The following is a 22,852-nucleotide window of genomic DNA, read 5'->3' as shown; positions in this document are numbered from 1 at the left end:
GTGCGTTCATATATGGACTGATTTTGAAACCAAATATAGTATACTCATGTGGGAATGCTAATGGATTTTTTCAACAGGGTAGATCTTTTTTTTATTTTTTAATATTTTAGAGGCCAAAAAATTTAACAAGTTTATGACGTTTAATGAATTTATATAGTTAAAAATGACCCGATCTCGCACTAAATGAACTTTGATCAGTCTACGTTGCTATTTACACAAGCAAATACATGAATAAACTCCGAGGATACCCTCAAGCTTGAGCAGCGTAAGGCTTGCTACTTTTCTATTCCTCGAGTTGTTTTTCTGGAATGGAAGGAGTCTTCCGGTGAGGTCGTGGTCCTTCAAAGGAACTCGGAAAAACATCAAGTTTCTTGCCCAGTTGATAACATTTGCACTTCCATTAATGCGTAGTCAACTCTGAGTTCTCTGGATTTTTCCATATAAACTTTAATTATTAGCTGCTATCGTAGCGCACTGTAATGCGTAATCCATTCAAACGAAAGATGAGGTGAACTTCAGAACTTTTTTCGTCGACAAAGCCGACAAAAAAAATACTTTGCAGAATAAATACATTCTACTAGAATTGCATAATAAATACATTTTACAATGAAAAGTAAGAAACATTATTGCTCAACATGTTGATATTTAAATCGTCTTGTGTCAAATCAGTAAAAAAAAATATTTCGAATAAATCGCTCCAATTGGAAGAAAATAAGTCTGAATTTCGAAGCTCATTACTTCCTCCATTTTTCGTGCGACCAAAAACCTTCCCCGTCAATTAAAGAAGATTGAGCAGCGAAACAATGAATCCGAAGTCGCCGGCGGGGTTCTTAATGAGCGCTACTAGAGGCTTAAAGGTGCTCGTAGGGTGCGTGCAATGGGTAATTTGGTCCGTTTAATGGTAATATGGTACATTCAACGGATATTAGGGTACGTTCAAAAGGTACTAGGGTAATTTTAATGGTAAAATGGTATGTTCAACGTATACCAGGGTAAGTTCAACGGTAATATGGTACGTTTAACGAATACTGGGGTACGTTGAACGGTAATATAGTACGTTCAGAGGATACTAGGGTAAGTTCAACGGTAAAATGGTACGTTAAACGAATACTGGGGTACGTTGAACGGTAATATAGTGCGCTCAAAGGAGACTGGGGTTCGTTCAACGGTAATATGGCACGTTCAAAGGATACTAGGGTACGTTCAGAGGGTAAAAGGATCCGTTCTATGGGTACTAGGGAACAAGTTCAATGGGTACTAAGGTACAAGTTCAATGGGTACTGAGGTACAAGTTTAATGGGTACAAGGTCAAAGTTGCTCCTATAAGGTAAGTTCAGAGACCCTCGAGACTCTTCTATAGTCTGAAATGTTGCCCTGCGTCGCTTGTACCGTATAGAATCGTGTAACACTCAAATATACATATATTAAATTGTCACCCATGTGTGAAATTACCCATGAAATCGTTGCCTGTATCTAAAATCACCCATTGATATTACTTGGGTACATCAGTATCGTTTCATGTTAAGTTATACGGAAATATCTCCCATTACCGATATGGTCCATGAGAGTGTCTAATAGCAGCCAACTTGAGCGACCAAGCAACAGTCTGTGGTCCGTTGCCACGCAAGATTTCAGTGTTTCATTGCAGCCACAGCACGCCTCAGGCACGACGGTTTAATTAAATTGAACCCTGCAGTTAATTACACTTAATACGTGGCTGAGTGCTGGTGCTTTATTAATTAACGGTATTTCGTAACCGGAATGAGAATGACTTACGCGCTTGTCGATTGCCTTTGTGGTATGAAGCGGAAAATTGAGGGAAATCTCCTATGGGATCATCAAACGACCAAATAACACCGGGTTACTGTATTCATAAATTCCAATTGAAAGGTTTTAAATTTAGAAAGAGTTCTATGATGACCTCAAATTTTCATATAACCCTATAATTACACTAATTTATATTGTATATAGACATATAAATTCATTGCAGTCAGTCCGTCATTGCTGATGCAGGCCTGAGCTAAAAAATTGAGATCGTTACATTTTTAAAAACGAAAGTAAATTCATTGAGTCACAGGAATATAGAATGCTGACCTATTCATATTCATTCAACTACAAATCAAATCGGATTAAATAACAACAGAAAAAATATTACTATTTGGAAGTTTTTAATTATATTTGTAATCATTGATTATGTTCAAGTGTGCGTATAAATACTTTTACATAGAGTTCATAACATGTAAATTTACAAAACAATAAATGAATAATCGAAACTATGAAGAATTCAAATTACTTTCAGCTAGATTTTCAAAGCAACCACTAATGTGCCATAAAATACTCCGTATTTATTATTAGAAAATACAAATTTGTTGATAAAAAATAGTTTAGGCTCATAAATTTTGTACGCAGAATAATTAAAACTTGCAAGATGAATAAAGCCAACACATAAAATGCCTCAATGTGATGAATGTTGCTGCCAAATGAACTTTATTATCAAAAAATTTGCATTGAATTAATTCGCTCACTGCTTGGTCGATGATACTGTCTCTTGAATATACCTGAACCTTTTACACGCTTGAAATAGATTAGACTTCGCTATGAACATAGGAGGGAATACCTGAGGTGCCAAACATAAAATTCTATTCTTTTACCTCTGCCTTAGATTCCGTCTGTGGCCTCGAACGATAACGAGGACGGACCAACTTGATAAATATTGAACGCCGATCTCAGTTACCTCCTTGCGACCAGAACAGACGATGCCATCTTGGCTTATTTTCTCAAGGCCATGGAAATCGCCTAGGCCAAATGAACTGAACAAAAGAAACTTTCCCGAAGGTTCCTCGACAAACTTTCCGGACACAGTGTGCCTAATCTTGATTTTTGTGGTCCGAGTTTTTAGTAGCGTTGATCGTGAGTAACATGAATTTGTGCGCATTTTGGAAAAATAGAATTTTTGAGGAAGATAGGTAAGTCTTAGCAGCGGATTGGGTTATGCAATAGGAAATAGAAATGCTGTAAAAAGCTAAATTACAAAGATTCATTTGGCATTTTCCTCCAAATGAGTAAATTACATATACATAAACTGCCATCACATAGCACGTGCTATATCGGCTTTCTTTGTTGATATTAAATTAGATTAAGAAATTTCGTGTTTATGATAGCATGCAAATTATATTTTATCAGTTTTCTGGTCTACAGTTTTCCAACCATTTTGAAGTCGCCTTGTTCAGAGTAGGCTGTGTTATTCGTTTTTAGCCAAATTAACATTTTTCGGAACTCAAATAAATTCATACGACACGAAAGATAATCTTAGGAAAAATTCATCATGATGAGGTGTAGTATTTTTCTTCAAACTGTTGAGACTTATAATATAGTGTCGAAGAGATAACATCAAAATATACGTACTAGGGCATTTTTAGAACTACATTGATAATTCGTTCCTTTCCTGTCTATACCGACAAATAAAGCAACATGCCTGTTTAATTTAATTAATTAATCAGGCTAATTTAAAATATTTACCGCTATAAAAACGATGTTAAAACAATGACTCTCGTCACGATCCTGAGCGGTTGTAAACAAACGGGCTTTTTCGTTGATTGAATTTCCCAGAAAATGAATATGTCAGGATTCCCTATCGTTACCGAATGCGCATCCAATCTGCCCGCACAAAATATTTTCATTTTACTTGACTGCACCCCCAGTCATTTAATAGTTTTCTTTTGTTACCAAGATTCGATACCCTTCAGATACGACTTTTCTAACTTTTTCAGCTAGAGCAATTGCGTAATAAATTTTGACCATAAAACTTGACAAAAGGTCATGGATGTCAGAAGTAACACCATGAGATGTCTGTTGACGATGTTGGAGTTAACAAATGTTGAGTTAAGTAAGTCATACAAAGTAAGTTAACTACTATCACTTAACAAATAAGTTAACACGCATATACGTCGAGGACCACAGCACAAATTCTCGAGCGACTATAATTCGTAAGCTATTATATAATCCCGAACATTTTTGAGTTTGTTAGTATAATTTTTTGAGCCTGTTAAAAATTCTCGAATGTCCGATTTTCTCTAGAAGACTTCTAGTTAATTATAAAGTGCAATAGTTCGAGTCGAGTGATGTAGGGAAATATCAGATAAAGCTTGTAAAAAGTTCATTGAGCATATATTCCTAAAGTTATCATGCCACTATAATTTCTTACTCTTTAAGATCGTCTGTGAAAATGTTCTGACTAATATATGAAAAATTTAATGCAAATTATTGCAAATTTCACTGTAAATATCGAGGTCCATTGACCAATTTTTCCGTCCCATAGGCAAAAACTTTATAACTTTTCTTTGCATATAAAATTTTAACAAGAACAATTAGGTTCAACTGTTGTACATTATATAGAAATAACAATTTCACTGTATAGCTTACAAACACCTATTTTGTTCCTTGTACGCCAGGACTTTCAAAAAATTAGCGATGTTTAATTTTTAATCCAGTGATGACATTAGGGTCATAAGATGACATGTTATTATTTTTTAGTAATGCCGTTGTTAACTGGTATACATTAGATGCCAAATAAAACCATAATTTTGAGATTTATTTTTTCTATTAGTTTTATTTTATATGTATGGCGGTAAAAACTCACAATATCAGCTCAGCTGCATCTTCAGTCATCTCAAGCTGAGCGAACCAAAGAAACGTTCCCGGTAAGATTGATGGCATTCGAACGGATCTTTTTTGAGGCTTGATCCAGATTTTTGGAAAACATAGCTCAGGCCTGCCGACTTCCACTGTAAATATGTCGACAATATCACCGACTGAACGTGTTTTGTAATTTATTTACAGCCAAAGACGTGTTATGCTGAATTATTTAAAAATTTTCCTTCTTGCTATATATAACTTTTACACATGTTCCTTATAATGCATGATGGAATAATTTTCGATAGTAATAATGAACTCCAAAATATTTCTTCCTCGTGTACTTGAGAAGGATTGCTTAGTTCGTGAAGAAAATTTCAATGGTTGTAGGAATTTTTAAAAATCAGCAGCTGGCTGGCAAGCTTCATTAAAAGTTTCTCGTAAAATGCTACAGCAGATATTGAATTTAAATAAATCCTTGAGCTAGAAACTGATATAAATAATCGATTGGAAGTGAAAGGGCCACATGCAATTATATAGTGGCTATCGAACCATGACATGAAATTACCTTTCAAATTTACTACTAATTAAAAATAAATTTGAGAAGTGCATTGATTTTATTCGTTTTGCCTATCTGGAATAATTTTATATACATGTTCTCTCTCTTCATAGCCGGAAATTTACGTAAAATTTACTTGGAAAATCCTTTACAATTTTTTTGCAGAATTCATACCTACAATCGCTGTCTAGTTCTGGCTTTTCATTTTCAGTGCAGACCATATTGTCGTCCATGAAATTAATCTCCTCGAAAATGGACAGTCGAGCTAAATGGAAAAGTTCTAGCAGCGTAGCGATAACAATTGAGTGCTCGAACAGCGCGCTGTATGTTGACCGTAGCAATAAACATGCTGTACACGAGCGCAATATTATTTGCATATAAAGCACATCACGACTGATTCGTATCCATTGCGTTTCTTTATTGCTTAACTAAAACTTGTATGTTGTATGTAAACTTGTAAAACTGCGAATAAAACCGTATTAATTAATATGTACATGATTTCACATGAAATTAAAGAAGAGTTTATGTCTGAAGAAATTGTTTGAATTATTTATTGAATTATGTGCTTTCATCAATAGTACCATATATGTGGTAAATTAAAAACTGACGAAATCATATGCAGAAATCTGCTCAAAATCCGATAATGATACTCACTTGGCGCTGCAAGACTAATCGACGTCATTAAAAATTTATAGACTTAAATAGACTTCATGTCCATGGGCACGAGCTCAATCCAATTTAATATTTCCTCCTAATTAATGTAAATTATGATCAGTGAACCAATTTCTCGGAGAAAAAAGCAAACAAAACTCAGATATTTACCATTACCATTACTTTAATTAAATGATAGAACATTCTCTTCCGAGTGTCTTAGATAGACTGTGCTCGATCTAATGAAATGTAGGAAGTTCTTCATTAATGTTTGCTCAGTCATATTCTGTATGTTGGATACACAAAAACTTCATTAAGATTGAAGATCAATCGAGAATCTCACTGTCTGCTGACATTTGTACGAGATTTCACGTACCAGAAAAACTGTTCACTACTTCAAGCAAAACCTCCCGAACTCTGAGCCAATAACGATGTACAATATGGAGAGATGCGTCCATTTCGAGGCTTGCCAGTGCCGAAGTTGAAGAATAGGAATGTTACCGGGAGTCGAAGCGAATTTTGTTAGACATCAATATGACCCACGGAGAAGTAAGCTTCTTTAATTAAAATCGTTCCATTCGTTGAATAATTTGTATCCGCTGCTAATGTCAGGGTGAAGTATTCCTCGTAAAAAATACATATCAACTTACAAATTACCACTTATTTATTGCAACAAGGAGATATCTCATAAAAGAAATTGAATTTATTTAAAATTTCCGAGCACGATCAAAAATGAACAATTGGACAAAAATGTATTGTTCAAAGAACTATAATCATGTGTTTCCCTTGCACCTTGACCTAAGCTCATCAAGGCAGCTGTTGATCAAAAAACTATGATTTAGTTTTCATTAATTTAATGTTTGATAAATTTCGGGCATAAATTTTCCATCCTCACCTGCTCTGTGCCACAAATGATTTGGGTGACGTTTGAAGTAGTTTTAATGTGCACATTCCACGTGAAACTAACATCTCGCCCAATACTTAACTTCACTTGCTTTGAAGAATTTGTGCCAGTTCGTTGCCTGACCTGAGTGACCTCACAGCAGCAACTCCTAAGGTGCTGTTTTGGGCCAGATTCATTTTGAAACTCTCCTGTCTACGCTTCAAGTTAGATGGTATAGACTAACCTTTTCAAGAATCTTTGGCTCCTGTTCACCTTTGAAATTATGGATTAAAGCAACCCATGGAAGCTTAGCTTGAGCTCGGTCGGGACTTTGGACGCATGCGTGGGCACGTGCTGAAGTGGATGTCGTCTGCGCTACGACTTACCTCGGTGGTACACCTGACGTTTTGGATGCGACCACTACCTTGACCCCGGCTTCTTACCTCTGCGCGGGCGTGGATCAGCTCCAAGAACCGGCACCTCACCAGCGATTCACCGAAGGATTTTTTAGCACTTCAGGTACGTCACCCTATCTTCGTAGGCACGGAGCAAGCGGTGATGAGGTGTTAAATCCTGTTCCTTTTCACTTGAAACCCGAATAAATAATAAAGCCCGTAATTATCCATACTCTAATATTTATTGGTAATTTTAAGACTTCATTCATGATTATCCAATAATAAAGATTGCTCTTACTCGGAACGTGTGGCAGCAAGTTGCACCAGCTCGACCTACTTTTGCTACGATTGCAAACTTTGTCATTTAAGACCTTTTATTGCATCGAGCGTTTTTTCGCCTACTTTGAGCTGAACTTTGTGCCTTGCCTGATCACCGTTTCCTTTTCTTCAGAAATTTCGGGTTGGGCAGACGCAGGAGCGAGTTGCGGCTCCTTTGCCTCTTCACGCTTATTGAAGAGGAGCCGCTACCAAAATTAGGCAGCACCAAACTAACTATCTCGTGGAATTGATGGCTATTTATACCATCTTGAAACTTTTTAAATAAAGAAAAGATTTCTTTAGCCTCCAGTCCATTCTTGTTTTGCTTACCCATATCTTCATTTATCAGCTCGTTCCTCAAAGTTTTGTTCAGCTGTACACAACATGTCAACTCTAATGCATATTAATGAAGAATTTATAAATAAAAGTGGTAAATTTTAATTTAAAGTCACCAGAGAAACCAGCGCTTGTGTTAATAATTAATTTCGCGAGTGCACAAGCGTCTGGACTTGTCAGGCATTGTTTGGATTTTTAGTCTCACCTTCGGAGGCTTAATTGAGATTATTTTTGCAGCTTGTCGAAATAAAAAGTTAATTAGCTAGGCTAATAATGCTGTATTACGGATGGCTTTGGATTTAACTGAGAAGTAAGCCCAGTTTACATTAAATTGTTTATTAAATCATTATGATCTGATGTAAAATAACATTATTTAAGCAGGTTATTGAATGTCATGCTGCTTCTCACATGTTTTTAAATGATTTGATTGTGATATGATTGCTTGCATGTTTTATATGATATGATAATAATATGATAACTTGTAGTACACCTGACGTACTAGTTATCTGTAGTTATCTGAACTTTGATGCCTGAATCACGCAATTTTTAAATTTCATAAATAAGATCTACGCATGCAATTAACTCAGAGCTTCCCATGTGCAACAAACATCACATGTAATTATCAGGATACTCATAAATTCTATTCCAACTTCTTCGTAAATTCCTTCCGTTCCTGATTCCTTTGCCAGTTACGTATACGCATTTCATCAGGCAGTACATTATCACATTGTCCAGCCGCCGGTGCCAGACGCCCGATAGCGAGACTGCACTCAATCCTATCAGCTGATTTACACTCTCCGATTGCGCGCTGAACAAGTGTGTTGTTCTGCTAGTTTTTTGTCAAACTTTTTGGAAATAAACGGAAAATTGATGCGGTCTATTTAGAAAACGGCCATGCATGAGTACGAAATAAGCTCGTATATCATAACTATTTCATAATATGTGCATCGAAATCGTGAAAAAACGATTTCTTTCTGCTAAACTTAGAAAAAGTCGTGATGAATTAGGAATTCGAAAAAAGTTGATTTCAATGTTGAATGTGTGGCCGAAAGGTTTCAATGATACGAATGATGAAATGTAATGCTAATTTTTATGCAATACCCAAAGTACAGTATATCGTTCTGTAGTTTTTGGCAAAAGATTTTTCTTACTTCTGGCAGCAAGAATGATTTTAATTTATTCGAATTATAGGATATCAACAAATAAAGTTGAACTTCTACAAATTATTGGGTCAAAAATCAAAGCAGCCCCCAATCATATTTAGATTATTTCCGTCCATCGATCTAAGTAACTCTGAATCAATGGATATTGTTGGTCGATGTTTCTCAAACTTGTGTGATCGAGTGCCACTTTAATACACTTGATCGAGTTAGCATACGTAGGAATTATACAAAGGAAAAGCTTTACTTCTCACCGACAAAAATCTACACTAACATCAAATTACATCAAAACGCTGTAATGCAGCCAGAAAATACGGGAGCGTACATGGGTTCTTTATAAACACGCAAGTTTGACGCTGGTAAAACTTTCCTGCTCGCCTAAGCTTCAAAAAAGAAGCCTCATAAAAACGTTGCCGTTAATAGCCACTCCGTGTGGTGATGACAAGCCCTGGGCAGCTTCGTTATGAGAGGAAAGGTTCCTGCTCGATTTTTCCTGCAGCAAACATACGAGAAACCCTGGAAACGCTGCGAGTGTCTGGTAATAGAACCTCCGTACCACCTAATTGCTGCATAGCTTAAAATTATATTACTACCAGGCTTAATATCAACGGTATATAGATAAATTTTATATATGTCATAATGCACGTTGATATAAACCCGTAGCGATACCTAGAGAGAAACGTAAAATATCTGAAAATTTATTTAAAATAAGTTTAATGAACACGTTTTTTATGTGATAAATTAATGGTGATATTCGAGGCTTCAATAATTATCACTACACGGGGCAAAGCTTGTGTAGGTTGTATTTTTTAAACTTAAATTCAGGCCGCATTATATTCAACTTGTCGTCGTCGTTTTTGTAACAAATAAATAATAATAATTTGAATAAATAAGCATTAGTTATTTAGGGGCTTTAATATATTGTATGGGGGCTGAAGCTTCCCTATAAAATAGATCTAAGGATGAGGCTGGTGAAATACAACCGCAATAAGGTAGTATAAATCAGACTCCTAACTCGTCTCACTATCGCGATCAAAATTCTTAAAAGGTAAAATCTGGCTGATTATTTTATGCACACGTATAAATATAGCCGCCTGCTCAATTGGTATTCAACGTTCAAATCAATAGTTAACGTTCGAATCAACCATACGCGATTCCTTTGCCAACATTTCGACGAAACTTTGGCCGACCAACTCAGGCAAATACTTTAGCAGCTTCGAGTAGCAAATCGTATGCTCTACAAAATGGTATCGTGAGGAAGCATGGCGCTGTCTAAATCAGACTGTTTCTCCGGGCCTGGCCCGGAGTCGGAAGAATTTTTATCCGTTCAAAATTGCTACATCAATAACATGGATTCGAAAAATTTCTTAACATTAATATGATAATGTTGTGGACAAATTTTAGTTATTTATAATAGCTATTAAATGTATGACAAGTGAATAAGTATGAAATTGGTTGTTAGATATCCTGCGCGCACGTTGATCGATTTTGTATATAAACTATCACACTCAAATACTCAGCTGGCATTTGTTGGCACAATATATTCTTGATCCCAAGCATTGGAGCTAAATAGTTTGAGCTTAACATAAAATAAATATATATAAAAAAACATTTTTAAAAATCACGTTTTCTGGTGTTTACAAAACTAAAAACAATGAAATAAAACAAATAAAAAAAACTGTTTAAAACCACGTTTTCTTAACGGACAAAAAAGAAAAACATTAACTCTTACATAACATTAAATAACATTCTACATAACTTTAATGTTATGTAAGAGTTAATATTTTTCTTTTTTGTCCGTTAAGAAAACGTGGTTTTTAAAAGTTTTTTATTTGTTTTATTTCATTGTTTTTAGTTTTGTAAACACCAGAAAAACGTATTTTTTAAAAAGGGTTTTTATATTTATTTATTTTCTACTTTTTAGTTTAGCAATTTTAGCAATTCAAATCATTTTTCAGGGTTGGCAATTCTGGATGTTCGACAAAAAAACTGGATTCCCAAAGCGTGAATTTTTAGTTATTTTTTAATTAAAAAAAATTTGAAACTTATTACTTCTGATGATTAAATCTTGAATTGTTAGGCGGCATAAGCATGCATGCCAAATTTCAAGTTTCTAGGATCTTCAGAAGTGCTCTAAATTAAGGTTTGAATTTTTGATAGACAAACAGAGACGAAACGAAACTAAAAAAAAGTAGTAAAATGAAATAATTTAGGCCTCTGCACAGCATGCGATATAATTTAGGTTCATAAGCACAGTATCACATATCCGTAATTCGAGTGGCGGATTACGTTCTTTTGGTGATAGCATCGTGAGGAACAAGAGTAGAATAATGGGACTAGGCGGTTCTCTTAAGAGCAAACTTCTCGAGCACAACAGCACAGGCGTTGGAAAACTTTCACAATGAGGAAGTTTCGCGAGACCACTTCAACTTGATAAGGACTTTACTGCAGGCCGTGCTGGTTCTAATTGCCTAATGTACAAAGAGATTGCGTCTTGATAATGATTGTTGATGTGCGGGTGCAGAGACCCTATTTGATTCTAAGTTGAAATAATTTCAAAAGTTCCTGTAATAAAAATATTAACTCGAGAGCCTACTGAAAGAAGCCCTTTTATTAATTAAACGTCTCGTTTCAAAATCGACGGTGGTTCACGCGTGCTACGCAGGAATTACAGTAGATCGTTATTCCGGCACACCGGTATAAAGCTAATTCACCACACTCACGCGTATCTGAAGTTGCAACGTGACCGTGAATTTACTATCATTCAAAAGTGGGATATGCACGTGCATGCACGTGACCTACTGATAAATATGTCCACTTCTGAACAATGCTCATGGATATGTGCTTCGTTTTATTGCTACACGTGCTCATTTCTAAACCTGATTTCTAAACCTGTAAACCTGACTGTATTGTGATCACCTGAAACTACAACGACTGCATGGGCAGCATATACGATCGCCGCGACTGCCTGTAATCGTAGCGGTGCATCGGTTGCTAGGCACGCTGTACTCTCAACGTATTGAGCACGTCTATTATAGCACCTGTTGCTATTTCCGTACTGATGATGGGAGAATAAATACAGGTTTGCTCTTCTCTACTTCGTTGAAACACTAATCATGAAATAGTTAATGTCGTATATCTCTGATTTTAAGCTAAATTTTAGATGAGAAGGCTTTGAGTCTACGAATTCTATTTAAAAATCGTTTGAGAAAAAATTATTTTCCAAGCGTGGAATAGTCTCCGACGTATCAGTGATACCAAACGAGTCAGAAAAATATTTAGTCAAATGTTTACAAAAAAATGTATGCTTGTCAACGGAGGCAAGAGAGGCAGTCCCAGCACTTTATTATAATATTTTTCACAGCCCACGGCATAGTAACGCAGCACTGATAATTCCGAGAGTGATGTAAACTTTCCCGATAAGAAGACTTTGAAGCTTGGCATGCAAATTTCACGCATACAGTACAGGGCAGGGGTTCCCAAATTGGGCATATGATCCTTTGTAAGGCGTTTTTATTTAAATTCTAAAGGTTAAGGTGAGATATGAAGTTGGTAAAGTTCTTGATTAAGGGTAATGATGAAGTTTAACGCAGCAAAGTGATTAATTTAGTTTTGGAGACATGAAAAGGTTTTCATGCCAATTCAGACATGTTGAATTATGTTACAATGCGAAAATGTTCGTCAACCCAAAATATATATATTACCGGGGAGCAGGCTCACCACGGCAATCGATCAATTTGATATACAGGTGAGGTCATATGTTATTAGATTATTGCCATACATATTAGTTCATAGTTTTTTCTATTGAACAGACATGCTCGAGTTCCGTATAAATTCAAAATATATTGTAGATGGTGTGAAATTAATGTTTGCGAAACAAATTAACTCGGATGCGCTAAATGATAGAATCATCATTGTTCATCAGCATCATTGCTCCTAGAAAAACTTGGGACTGATCGACGTTTTTATAACAACTCAGCAACATCATAAGGCATTTTAAATAATGGTCCTTCAAATAACTTGTATTACTATTGTTAAAGCCCCAGCTTATTTCAAAGCCTTTACATTTGGCTATTTATGGACAAAATTGTTATGGAAAGGGGTTTTAGTTTTTCTATTTTTTCAGATCTCGGCTGATGTTTTCCTATTGATTTTTAAGTCATCGTTCATTTATTTAACTTTAGCATAATATGTTGAGAGTTATAAGAGTTCTCACACGTGAACTTGGTAGCTTATTTCAGATGTTATTTTCTAGGAGTTGCAGATTCATTCTTAACTGCATTCAGAAATTCGCGTCGACTATCCGGATGTGCCATGATAGCGTGAATAAATTTTACAATTATCATCAATTGTTTACTGAATACTTAGTAAATTTCTTAGATTTTCCAATGAAACATGATTATTAAAAATGATTATTCTTTTTTTTAAAGCAAAGATTACCACAGTACAACTTTTTGAAATGCTTTAAAACAGTCGAGCTGACGTCACTCACCTCAAAGCAATGTTCAAGGGAGAATTTGGGGTTGTTATGCAAAACATTATCTGTGTGATATTTCTTACGTGTGGAATGTCCAAGTATTTTCATTTCAAACAAAAAATAGTTCTCTAAATTTTTATTTCTACTAAAATCCCCAACCAGAAAAAATTTTGCAATATAAATTCTCCGCACAATATAAATTATCCGCACTTCTTCGAAGTTTCCATTCATGCGAAAATTACTGTAAATGTTGACATCATTTCAGCCTCTTAACTCTATAAAAATTCACGCGGTGAAATCACCATCGCACATTGCAGTGCTTTTTCTGTTCAAAATATGAAATAATTTTTGCCTATCAAGACTTTCACTTCATTTTCACTGCTCGAAAACTGAAGAATAAAATAATGAGCCGCTAACATTTAAGCATAATAGTCAGTGTTTTTCAACAATTAAAAAAATCTTCACTCAATTGAATAATATTTTTTCTTGCTACCTTAGCTCCAACTATATTTTATATTAATTATATTAATTAACTCCAACTATTAATTAACTCCAATTAACTCCTATTAATTATATATTAATATATATTAATTAACTCCAACTATATTTTTTCTTGCTACATTAGCTCCAACAATCGCCTCAGCGCCTTGAGTCCAACGCAATCCCCCATAACGACTGAATTAAACTCCGCCTTCGGATTATTTGCTTTACTGCCGTGATTGTCTGGTCTCGGCACGATGTTGATGATTTCCTGCTCAGTGCATCCCCTAGTCAATCCATTGCATTTTATTGCAATCCATTGCATCTCTAGGATTGCATTTTTTATTGTAGTTTTTGGCAGCGCTCGTTATAATCCTACTATTATTTATTATGTTAAATTAAAAAATTAAATATTTAGAGCAGGGTGGCTCGCTCACAGCTATCCCAACTGCTGCTGTTACGGTGTTCTTGTTGTTATTTGCATTTCATTTATTGCTGTCGCTCCATTATCCCATTATTTGTTAATGGAGGTACATGGTCGCACAGCCATTTATTTTATCCTATAAATATTAATGTGAAAATTTAAAAACATTTAATGACATTTAATGCTGTCTGACAAGCCTATCCTTTATTTTAATTGTGGGTGGCTTTATTACAACATTACCCTGTTATCTATGCCTGATGTTGTTGTAATACTTCGCAATTCCATTTACGTATGTTCCAATTTAGTTAAGTAAGTTACTTACCACTCACAATAAATATTACTGAGCCTTATTTTGCATTGCGATTGCTAACATTTGCCTTTAATATTACTTATAATTTCTAGTAATATTAATCTAATATCTAAATAACTAATAATCTGCACATCTAATATTGCCTACAAATTTTAATTAAATTTTATTTTTTTCAGATTGTAACTTGATGATATATAACTGTTAATTGAATTTCTTGTTGGAATAATCAACTGCATAATCTTATTTCCCATTAAAATGCTAGTATTGTTACCTTGCCATATATGGGCAGGCAGACCGCTATGTAGCGCTCTATGGTGAAGGTCACAGTCAGCCAGATGGAGGTGCTGCCTGTAAAAACAACAAGAACGTTTGAGCAAAAATAACACACTAAAATATATCGAAAAATATTGTGCTAGAACCTTGCTAAAAAATCTTCTAAACTGTCCTTTAACGTTGAATATTGTAATGTGTAAAAAAACTAATATTACTTGCAAGGAGTTGAAATAAATCAGAATTTAATTTTTTATGTCTCGATATGTGAACATTTTAAAACAAAGCGATATTATTGAAGATATTAATAATTTGAATTTTGTTCCTTTTTAATCTCCATAAAATAGTTGGGCGTTGTAAATAAGAGGGCAATGGAAGAAAAAATATAATTTTTCAATGTACGGTATAGTGGCTGGTTTTAGTATGCCAAATTCATGAATAAAATACTTCTAATTTATACATATGTAAAATCTAACCAAAAGTATTTAAATGTCATTTGTGTCTAGAATAAATTTTTCTTCATGAGGTGAGAGATGCAATTCAATTTTTTTGTCGAATTTCTTTGTGTGCTCAAATATGAATGACTTGTATATATTGTCCCCTAAAATAATTAGTTTTTAGATAAAAATGTATTAATTCATTAATTTGTTATTCAGAAACAGCAGACATCCTCTGAATTGTAACGTCATCAATGGATTACTGTCTGATTTCAGTATGATAGATGCACACTGACCAAGAAATTTTGCGATTGTTAATTTACGGCTCTAAATGCATCTCTTAAAAAGAGAAAACACATTCTCAATTAAAACACATTCTCTAAAAAAACACACTTACTCAATTTCGATGCTGGTATGAAATGAAACGCTGCTCACAGGTCATCTTTATTCAGCATTTGAGGTCGTTAAATTTAAACAACAAAGGGTTGCCCGAGTTGGCTTAAGGCCTTCATAAGAAAGATGGTGTGGTCGGCCAGCTGACGCACTGCAACTCTTTAAAAGTTTGCTCGTTTGCTGCCGTTGAAAGTCAAGTGGCCAAGCTACACGCCTGCGCCGCGCCAGGCCGTAAAGAACCTAGCCTTTAATCTGCTTGCTCAATTGCCAGTCCTGATTTACTTTGAGTTCTAAATGGAGCTTAGGCTAGAATGAAGCGATGTAGTCGGCACCAAGGAGCAGCTTACTTCAGATGTTTCTTAATTTTCTAGAATCACTGTACGGTAAAAAAATATAACTCAGTACTCATTGCAGTGAGTAACAGAGAGCGCATTTTCTCGTCGACGAAAATGTGAAGTCACGGACGGGCGGACAGACGGACGGACGGACGGACGGACATGGCGAGCACAATAGCGCCTTTCTTTCCATAAATGAGAAAATGCGCTAAAAATTAGATCAGTACTATCTGCAGTGAGTGACAGAAAGGGCATTTTCTCGTCTGCCCGTCCGTGAAATCACAGACAGACAGACGAACAGACGGACGGACGGACATGACGAGCACAATAGCGCCTCTTTTCATAAATGAGAAAATGCGCTAAAAATGAACATAAAATATATAAAAGAACTTTACGTACTTGTTAAGACATTAAAATACTCACTAGAGGCGTCCGCAATCCAGTAGGCGTACTTGCAGTAGTGCCAGTAGACCCAGTGTCTTGGGTGACTCATATTCGGGTGATGCTTCAGTGATAACGTAAATACACTGAAGAGATAAAGTAAGTCGGACGTGGCGAGAGCCGTCAAGTAAGTGTTGGTTGAACTTCTCATACGAGGCCGTGACAGCACCAAGATGGTTACCGTGTTCCCGACAAATCCAATAATGAGGACCATGGGGACCAGCACTTTCTGTACCCAATACCGGGAATCTACCATGAACCGTCGGTATGGTTCGTAGTCATCCTCCCCGTACTCTGAAGACACTTCCGAGTAATTCACTCCTTGGTACGTATTGAAGAAACTTTGTTGAGCTGAGAGTGTATGTTTTGGGAAGCCGGTAGCGTTTGACATGTTAAAAAATGACTCTCCAAAAGAATGGTTTGATTGTTCCTGTACCATCATCGTGTAGGCTTTTTTAATTTGAAAAATGTCTGCACTGATCACTGCAAGAAAAATATTCGAAATATATTAGGTGCAGAGCTGGGCAGCGCTACTTTGAAATGCAGCGGCCGCTACCGCGTCCTCTACATGCTCTAAATGTAGCGGGCGCTACCGCTACCGCTACAATTGCTTAAATGTAGCGCCGCTACCGCTACATGCTCTAAATGTAGCGGGCGCTACCGCTACAATTGCTTAAATGTAGCGCCGCTACCGCTACATGTAGCGCACTACTGCCCAGCTCTGGTAACAACTAACATGTTGACACTAGTAACAGGCTGAGGTTGACAACATTACACCGAAATCTTTCGCACAGTTTTATTCTGTAATTTATATTATGTATGTATCATGCTGGTTTTTAAATAATATTTAATATTATTAAGTAAAATCTAAAGGCTTATCTATAAATGTAGCGGTAGCGCTGTAGCGGTAAAACCTCGTATCGCTACTTTAATATGTAGCGGGCGCTACCGCTACAGCTACAATTGCTTAAATTTAGCGCCGCTACCGCTATCGCTACTGAAAATGTAGCGGCCGCTAGTAGCGGCCGCTACATATAGCTCGCTAATGCCCACCTCTGATTAGGTGTTACTGTCTAAGTATTCAAACTAATGTAAAGAGACACGAAGCTTTAATGGTAGTTTTTATGGCATTTTTTCAAAAATTATAATACATTTTCGTACCACGATTAATAAATTATATTACATTGATATATGCACTTATAATTAATATTAATATAATTTTGATTCAATTTTGTAATTCCCCCAAGGAGTTATACACGACATTTCTTTCAGCGTTCGTGCCTTCAATCGATTATTTGACTGTGCACTGGTGACTTGCAAGTAACAATTTCTTTCAACAACATTGAGTAAAAATTCTGACCATATTGATCACCACAACATGATAAGTGCTGCTCTGCACTCACACATTCTGTAGTTCAGCAGTGTTCTAATATATTTTTTCCTCCCTCATGTTTTTTTTTCAATGAAGTTTTTTTTTTTTCAATGAAGTTTTTTTTTTTTGGTTAACCATTCACCGCTCACGTACATCATTGCAAATGCAGCGTAATATGTATATTTTCCAGGCGTATATATCACAAGCTCATGAGAACTTTATGCTTCGATCTCGCTCCGTTTTCTTAACCAGTCATGTGAAACGATATTTAAGGATGAAATTCACAAATTTCGCATCTATTGTTCACGTAATAGTCTATGAAATATCGGTTCCATTTTAAAACCAATCGGCTGAAGCTCGGTTCCGACTCCGAGACTCGCTCGATCGCTTCCGTTCGACCGACGCTTCAGTTGCGCGCTGGTGCTTCGTCAGCGCCGAGATTTTCGTCAGCCCTTCGGTGTGAGACTCGCAACCTCCCGGCATGTCACTGCGTGGGTTTTTAGAGTCTCTTTTTTCCTTTCATTTTTTATAATAAATGTTTCTCAATTCAATAGAAAATATAATGTAAAAAAAATTTAATTTTGAATAGAGATCATACATGTAATTTATAAACAATGAAGTGCTGGAAAAGTGTGTCTTAATTTTTTAATATAAACAGTTATTATCACACGCTAAAATTAAGATGTAAATAATTTCAGGGAATTCAATCAAAACTATGAAAATCTGTAAGGACTATATAATGAATCGAGTAATCATGTTCATCTAATTTTGATAATTAATTTTCAAAGAGTGGATTTACTTTTTTATTGGAGATTCTGTTATTACAGTAGTTCCGTTTTTCAGAAGTTAATATAATAAAAATACAACTCAGTACTCACTGCAGTGAGTGACAGAGAGCGCATTTTCTCGTCGACGAAAACGTGAAGTCACGGACGGACAGACGGACGGACGGATGGACGGACGGACGGACGGACGGGCGGACATGGCGAGCACAATAGTGCATTTTTTCCATGAACGAGAAAATGTGCTAAAAATACGAACCCGATAAAACACACTCATTATATTCAAAAATTTTCAGTTCTTCCAGCTCAATGAGGCGACTGAAAGAAGCCTTGAATTTGAACTCAAAGCGTCACGAGCTTATTAAAAGAAATTTTCTCACGCAAATAATGGTTGTGAAACTACCTTTCGATAGTGTAACTACTAAAATTTGATTGTTTATAAGTACAAACTTTGATGGGGCAAACAAAACTTCTTGAGTTGCCGATTGCAAATTTAATTTTGTTATTGACACGCAACGAGAACTATTCTTAATAGCAAGTTTGAAGATATTCTGTCAAAGAAACTTTTTTCAATTATATAAATTATCTGGTCAGTTTCCGGTCAATTTCCAATTAAGTTTCAAAAGCTTTTGATACGATGTTTGCTCTTCAATTTGCATATTTAAAAGCAATAAAGCAGGTTAATAACCAATTTATAATCAATCATGCTTCACTTACCGGAATTCCGTAAGAGTTCATCATTTTTGATTGAGTGTTAGCTGTCAAAAATTATGAGTAAAATGAAAGGAGAAAAATTTAGAATCGCTTCACGAAACTTCTCGTACATGGCAAATTATTATGTAACGTGCGTTCAGCCATTCTAAAATTACAATTTTCTGTGGAATGTCTGGACTCCTGGTCTTTGTTATAAAATTGCTACGGGAGCGGAAAAAATCGGCAAGGCTTACGTCAGACTTTTATTCTTAGAAGTGGAAGAGGCTAGACTTCCTCTTTTAATTCTGAAAATATTTCGGACCTAACACTGAGTAGGCTTTAAGTTAATGTGATGTAAGGCGTAGTAAACGCTGCATGAAGTAATTTTTTGAATGACAATGTCGCCAAGTGCAATGAGCCGACACTCACGTGAACATCCAGGAAAAGCTTAAGCCACTAAAAAATGATCAATAAAGGGACTAGTTATATTAAAAATAGGACTCCAGATAGAAAAAAAAGTATAATAAGACATAAAATTTAATAAAAAACGTTGCCAACATACCTGTTTCCAGAACTTGCAGAATTGTAGACACGGTTATCTTAAATAGTTAAAGACAAAAATTTCTGCGATGTTATCAATAAATTACAGCAGTGCAAGTAGGCTGGCAGTTTCGACTCATGTTCAAGGTCTGGCCAGGCAATTTGTTTGAGTCTTGCAGGCCTTTTATGAGGAACTTACCCTGAAAAGTTATCTCGAGGGTATATTTTTAGTGTAGAACTTGTCGCTATGGGAAAAATATGGCGACGAACTGTCGAAGATGAGAAACTTGTTGACGTGAGTCGGTAAAAAGGTTTATTAACATTGTCGAGCGTTAACGAAAAGAATATGACTTGTTGACGTGCGTTGGTGAAAAGGCTTGTTGACGAGCGTTAACGAAAATTATTTTTTGACATGTGTTGGCGAAAAGGCTTGCTCGTGTGCGTTAGTGAAAAGGCCTGTTGACGTGCGTTAGTGAAAAACCCTGTTGATACGTGTTGGTGAAAAGTCATGTTGACGTGTTTTAGTGAAAAGGTATGTTGACGCGTGCTAGTGAAAAGGTTTGCTGGTGTGCGTTAGTGAGAAGGCCCGTTGACGTGTGTTGGTGAAAAAATCAGTTGACGTGAGTGTTAGTAAAAAGGCTCGTTGACATGCGTTGAAAATAAAGGCTTCTTACTTTTACCAACAAAATTGCTTTTTGATAAAAAGGGTTTGGCAATAAAGTGTTTTTACATGTACTGGAAAAATGGATTGTAGACAAGCATTTACGAAATGTTTTATTAGTTTGCTTATGTCGACTGGCGCTTGCGCAAAACTGAGTGGACGAACATTGATATTTTGAATTGTTGAAGATGTTTAATATGGAACAATTTTCATGAGAACTCGTAGAAAATATTCTTGATGATGGTCAATAAAAGCAGTTTAATGCTGTTCAGAAATACGATTAATGTGTTCAATCGAACAATATTTTTGTGAAAAAAATAATAAGTAGCTGGCAACATTCACGTATCTCTAAGTTTGATTTCTCTTCTTCACGCGTGACCTAAGTATTCATCATACGAATTTCATGGTAATTTAAATGACAAGCGTACTAGGGTACCTCGCAGTGCGGCATTTGCTATAGGCCTTTCGCACCCAGAAATGATTACTCTCACCGAAAACTTAATGCCTTCAACAAAAGCTGGCGTAAGGCTTAATTTTTTAGTTTTAGCTGCTCTTTGATGCCTTGCGCTGTTTGAGTAATGCATTGGGCGATGCCATCCACCAGAGCAAGAGAATTAGTTTAGACTTCTGCTCCTTGGTTCAAATGATTTTTTACGTGCATTTGGTACGGCTGCACTATAGGGTGGAAGATTCTGATCGGAGTCCAGTCCGGAACTGACTTAGAAGGAAAATTCAGTAAGGAAGCAATCAGCGTTCTTATTCCGTTTTCAGCACTAGTAATTTTAGTAATAGACACGAACAATATCGAATGAACTTGACATAAAACATGTTGACGAATGTTGTCCCAAAACATGGTAATGGTGTTGAATGGATTGGTACAACCAAGTTGAATTTTTGATTGCTGCAAAAATGAGGAACATCTTGCCAAGCTTTCTCTAAAAAGTTGTTGAGCCGCAGAAAAAAAAACTATCGAACTTTTTGAGTTTTTTTTTGCTGAGCGATTGCGTCAGCGGACCAAGACAAAATTTTGTTTGATGTGCCATCACAAAACTGGTCTGCCCAGTATTAAAAAAATGTCACTTCGATGAGATGCACAAACAAAAACTGACGCTATAATAAAACAGTCGGAAACCAAGACCACATTCTTAGACTAGCGTTGACGTGTAGCTATGCAACGGAGTCTCATTGCGACTTTTCTACGAGTATTAAAACTTGCAACAGGAGATAAGAAAGAGCTTCTATCATGTCTAAATTCAGTATTACATGCAGTCGAGCTTTAGGTAGTAGTTCCTTATGAGATTAGATAGAGAATCGCTTTTCGGAAACGGAAGTAAGGAAAATTGCTTATAAAAATTTCGCATACCCTCCCATCCCAAGCAGAGGCCAATATGTTGAACATCGTTTATTTAATTTTTTTTGTTGAAAATATATTCAAGGTGAATCTTCATAAGCCATAGAAATAGGTCAATTGCCTTCATTCAAAGCTAATAAAAAATTCGATGGCATTTAAAGTTCTATCCTCATTTCACATTTCTAAGGTCAGCAATCGAAGACATAGCCAGTTTTCTCGCTTATGACTTTAGACTAATTCACCTAATTAGCTGAATAAATGACAATCGCAAATAGATTTTTTATTGGTTTCATAACGTAAATGATTCCCTTATTTATTAATGACTCAAGAACTATACAAATCTAAATTCATGCATAGTTAGCACTGTGCCCTACTTATATGCAATTGAAGGAATGCATGGCAGAGCGAATAGCCGAATTTGAAATATGCAACTTTTTTCAACGTGTTATGGTGATTTCTACACTAACCAGAAATACTCGCATTGCATCAATGTATTATACGCAGCTGCTGCACAAATGCTAATTGGGAATTCAAGACATCATAAAAACTTTGCCGTTTTTCCAGTGTTGCTAATTTCCTCGCGCCTGCTGCTCCATCTCAGTTCAAACTTCGAACTGCACTCGAGCTCTAAAATTTTCCTCTCCGACAGTTGATATGAACTTTCGGATCCAATTTCCGGAATCTCGCTGCTGCAGTCCATTTTTTCTTGTGAAATATACGATTCACGCGGTAAAAAACGTACCATGAAAATTTGAAAATTAATAATAGCTTAATTACGCTAATACTGATTGCCGATTGCATCATGTTCGTCATGTTGAACACAAAACGATAGGGAAATAAAATATCGACCGGTGAGGAATATATAAGCTATAACATCGATAACATCGAATCTATATTCGATATAACATCGAATATATAAGTTATAACATCAAAAGGGAATCGCATAGAGATG

The 22,852-nt window shown here is 35.9% G+C and overlaps 1 protein-coding gene across 1 annotated transcript in view; it reads right to left on the bottom strand.

The window, feature by feature from the left end:
• Window positions 1-16,897, bottom strand: part of LOC108678819 (FMRFamide receptor) — a 43,346-nt gene extending 26,449 nt beyond the window's left edge. Inside the window, exons 1-2 of the mRNA XM_018167309.2 lie at window positions 16,484-16,897; window positions 14,897-14,973 (exon numbers count right to left, since the gene is read on the bottom strand). Coding sequence (XP_018022798.2) covers window positions 14,897-14,973; window positions 16,484-16,892 — 486 coding nt within the window. The 5' untranslated portion in view covers window positions 16,893-16,897. The remainder of the gene's footprint in view (window positions 1-14,896; window positions 14,974-16,483) is intronic.
• Between the last annotated feature and the right edge of the window lie 5,955 nt (window positions 16,898-22,852).

Source organism: Hyalella azteca, unplaced genomic scaffold, assembly GCF_000764305.2.
Source record: "Hyalella azteca isolate HAZT.00-mixed unplaced genomic scaffold, Hazt_2.0.2 contig16872, whole genome shotgun sequence".
In the NCBI taxonomy this organism is placed as follows: Eukaryota; Metazoa; Arthropoda; class Malacostraca; order Amphipoda; family Hyalellidae; genus Hyalella; species Hyalella azteca.
Note: the sequence above shows the minus strand (reverse complement) of the source record. Positions and strands in the feature narration are given on the sequence as shown.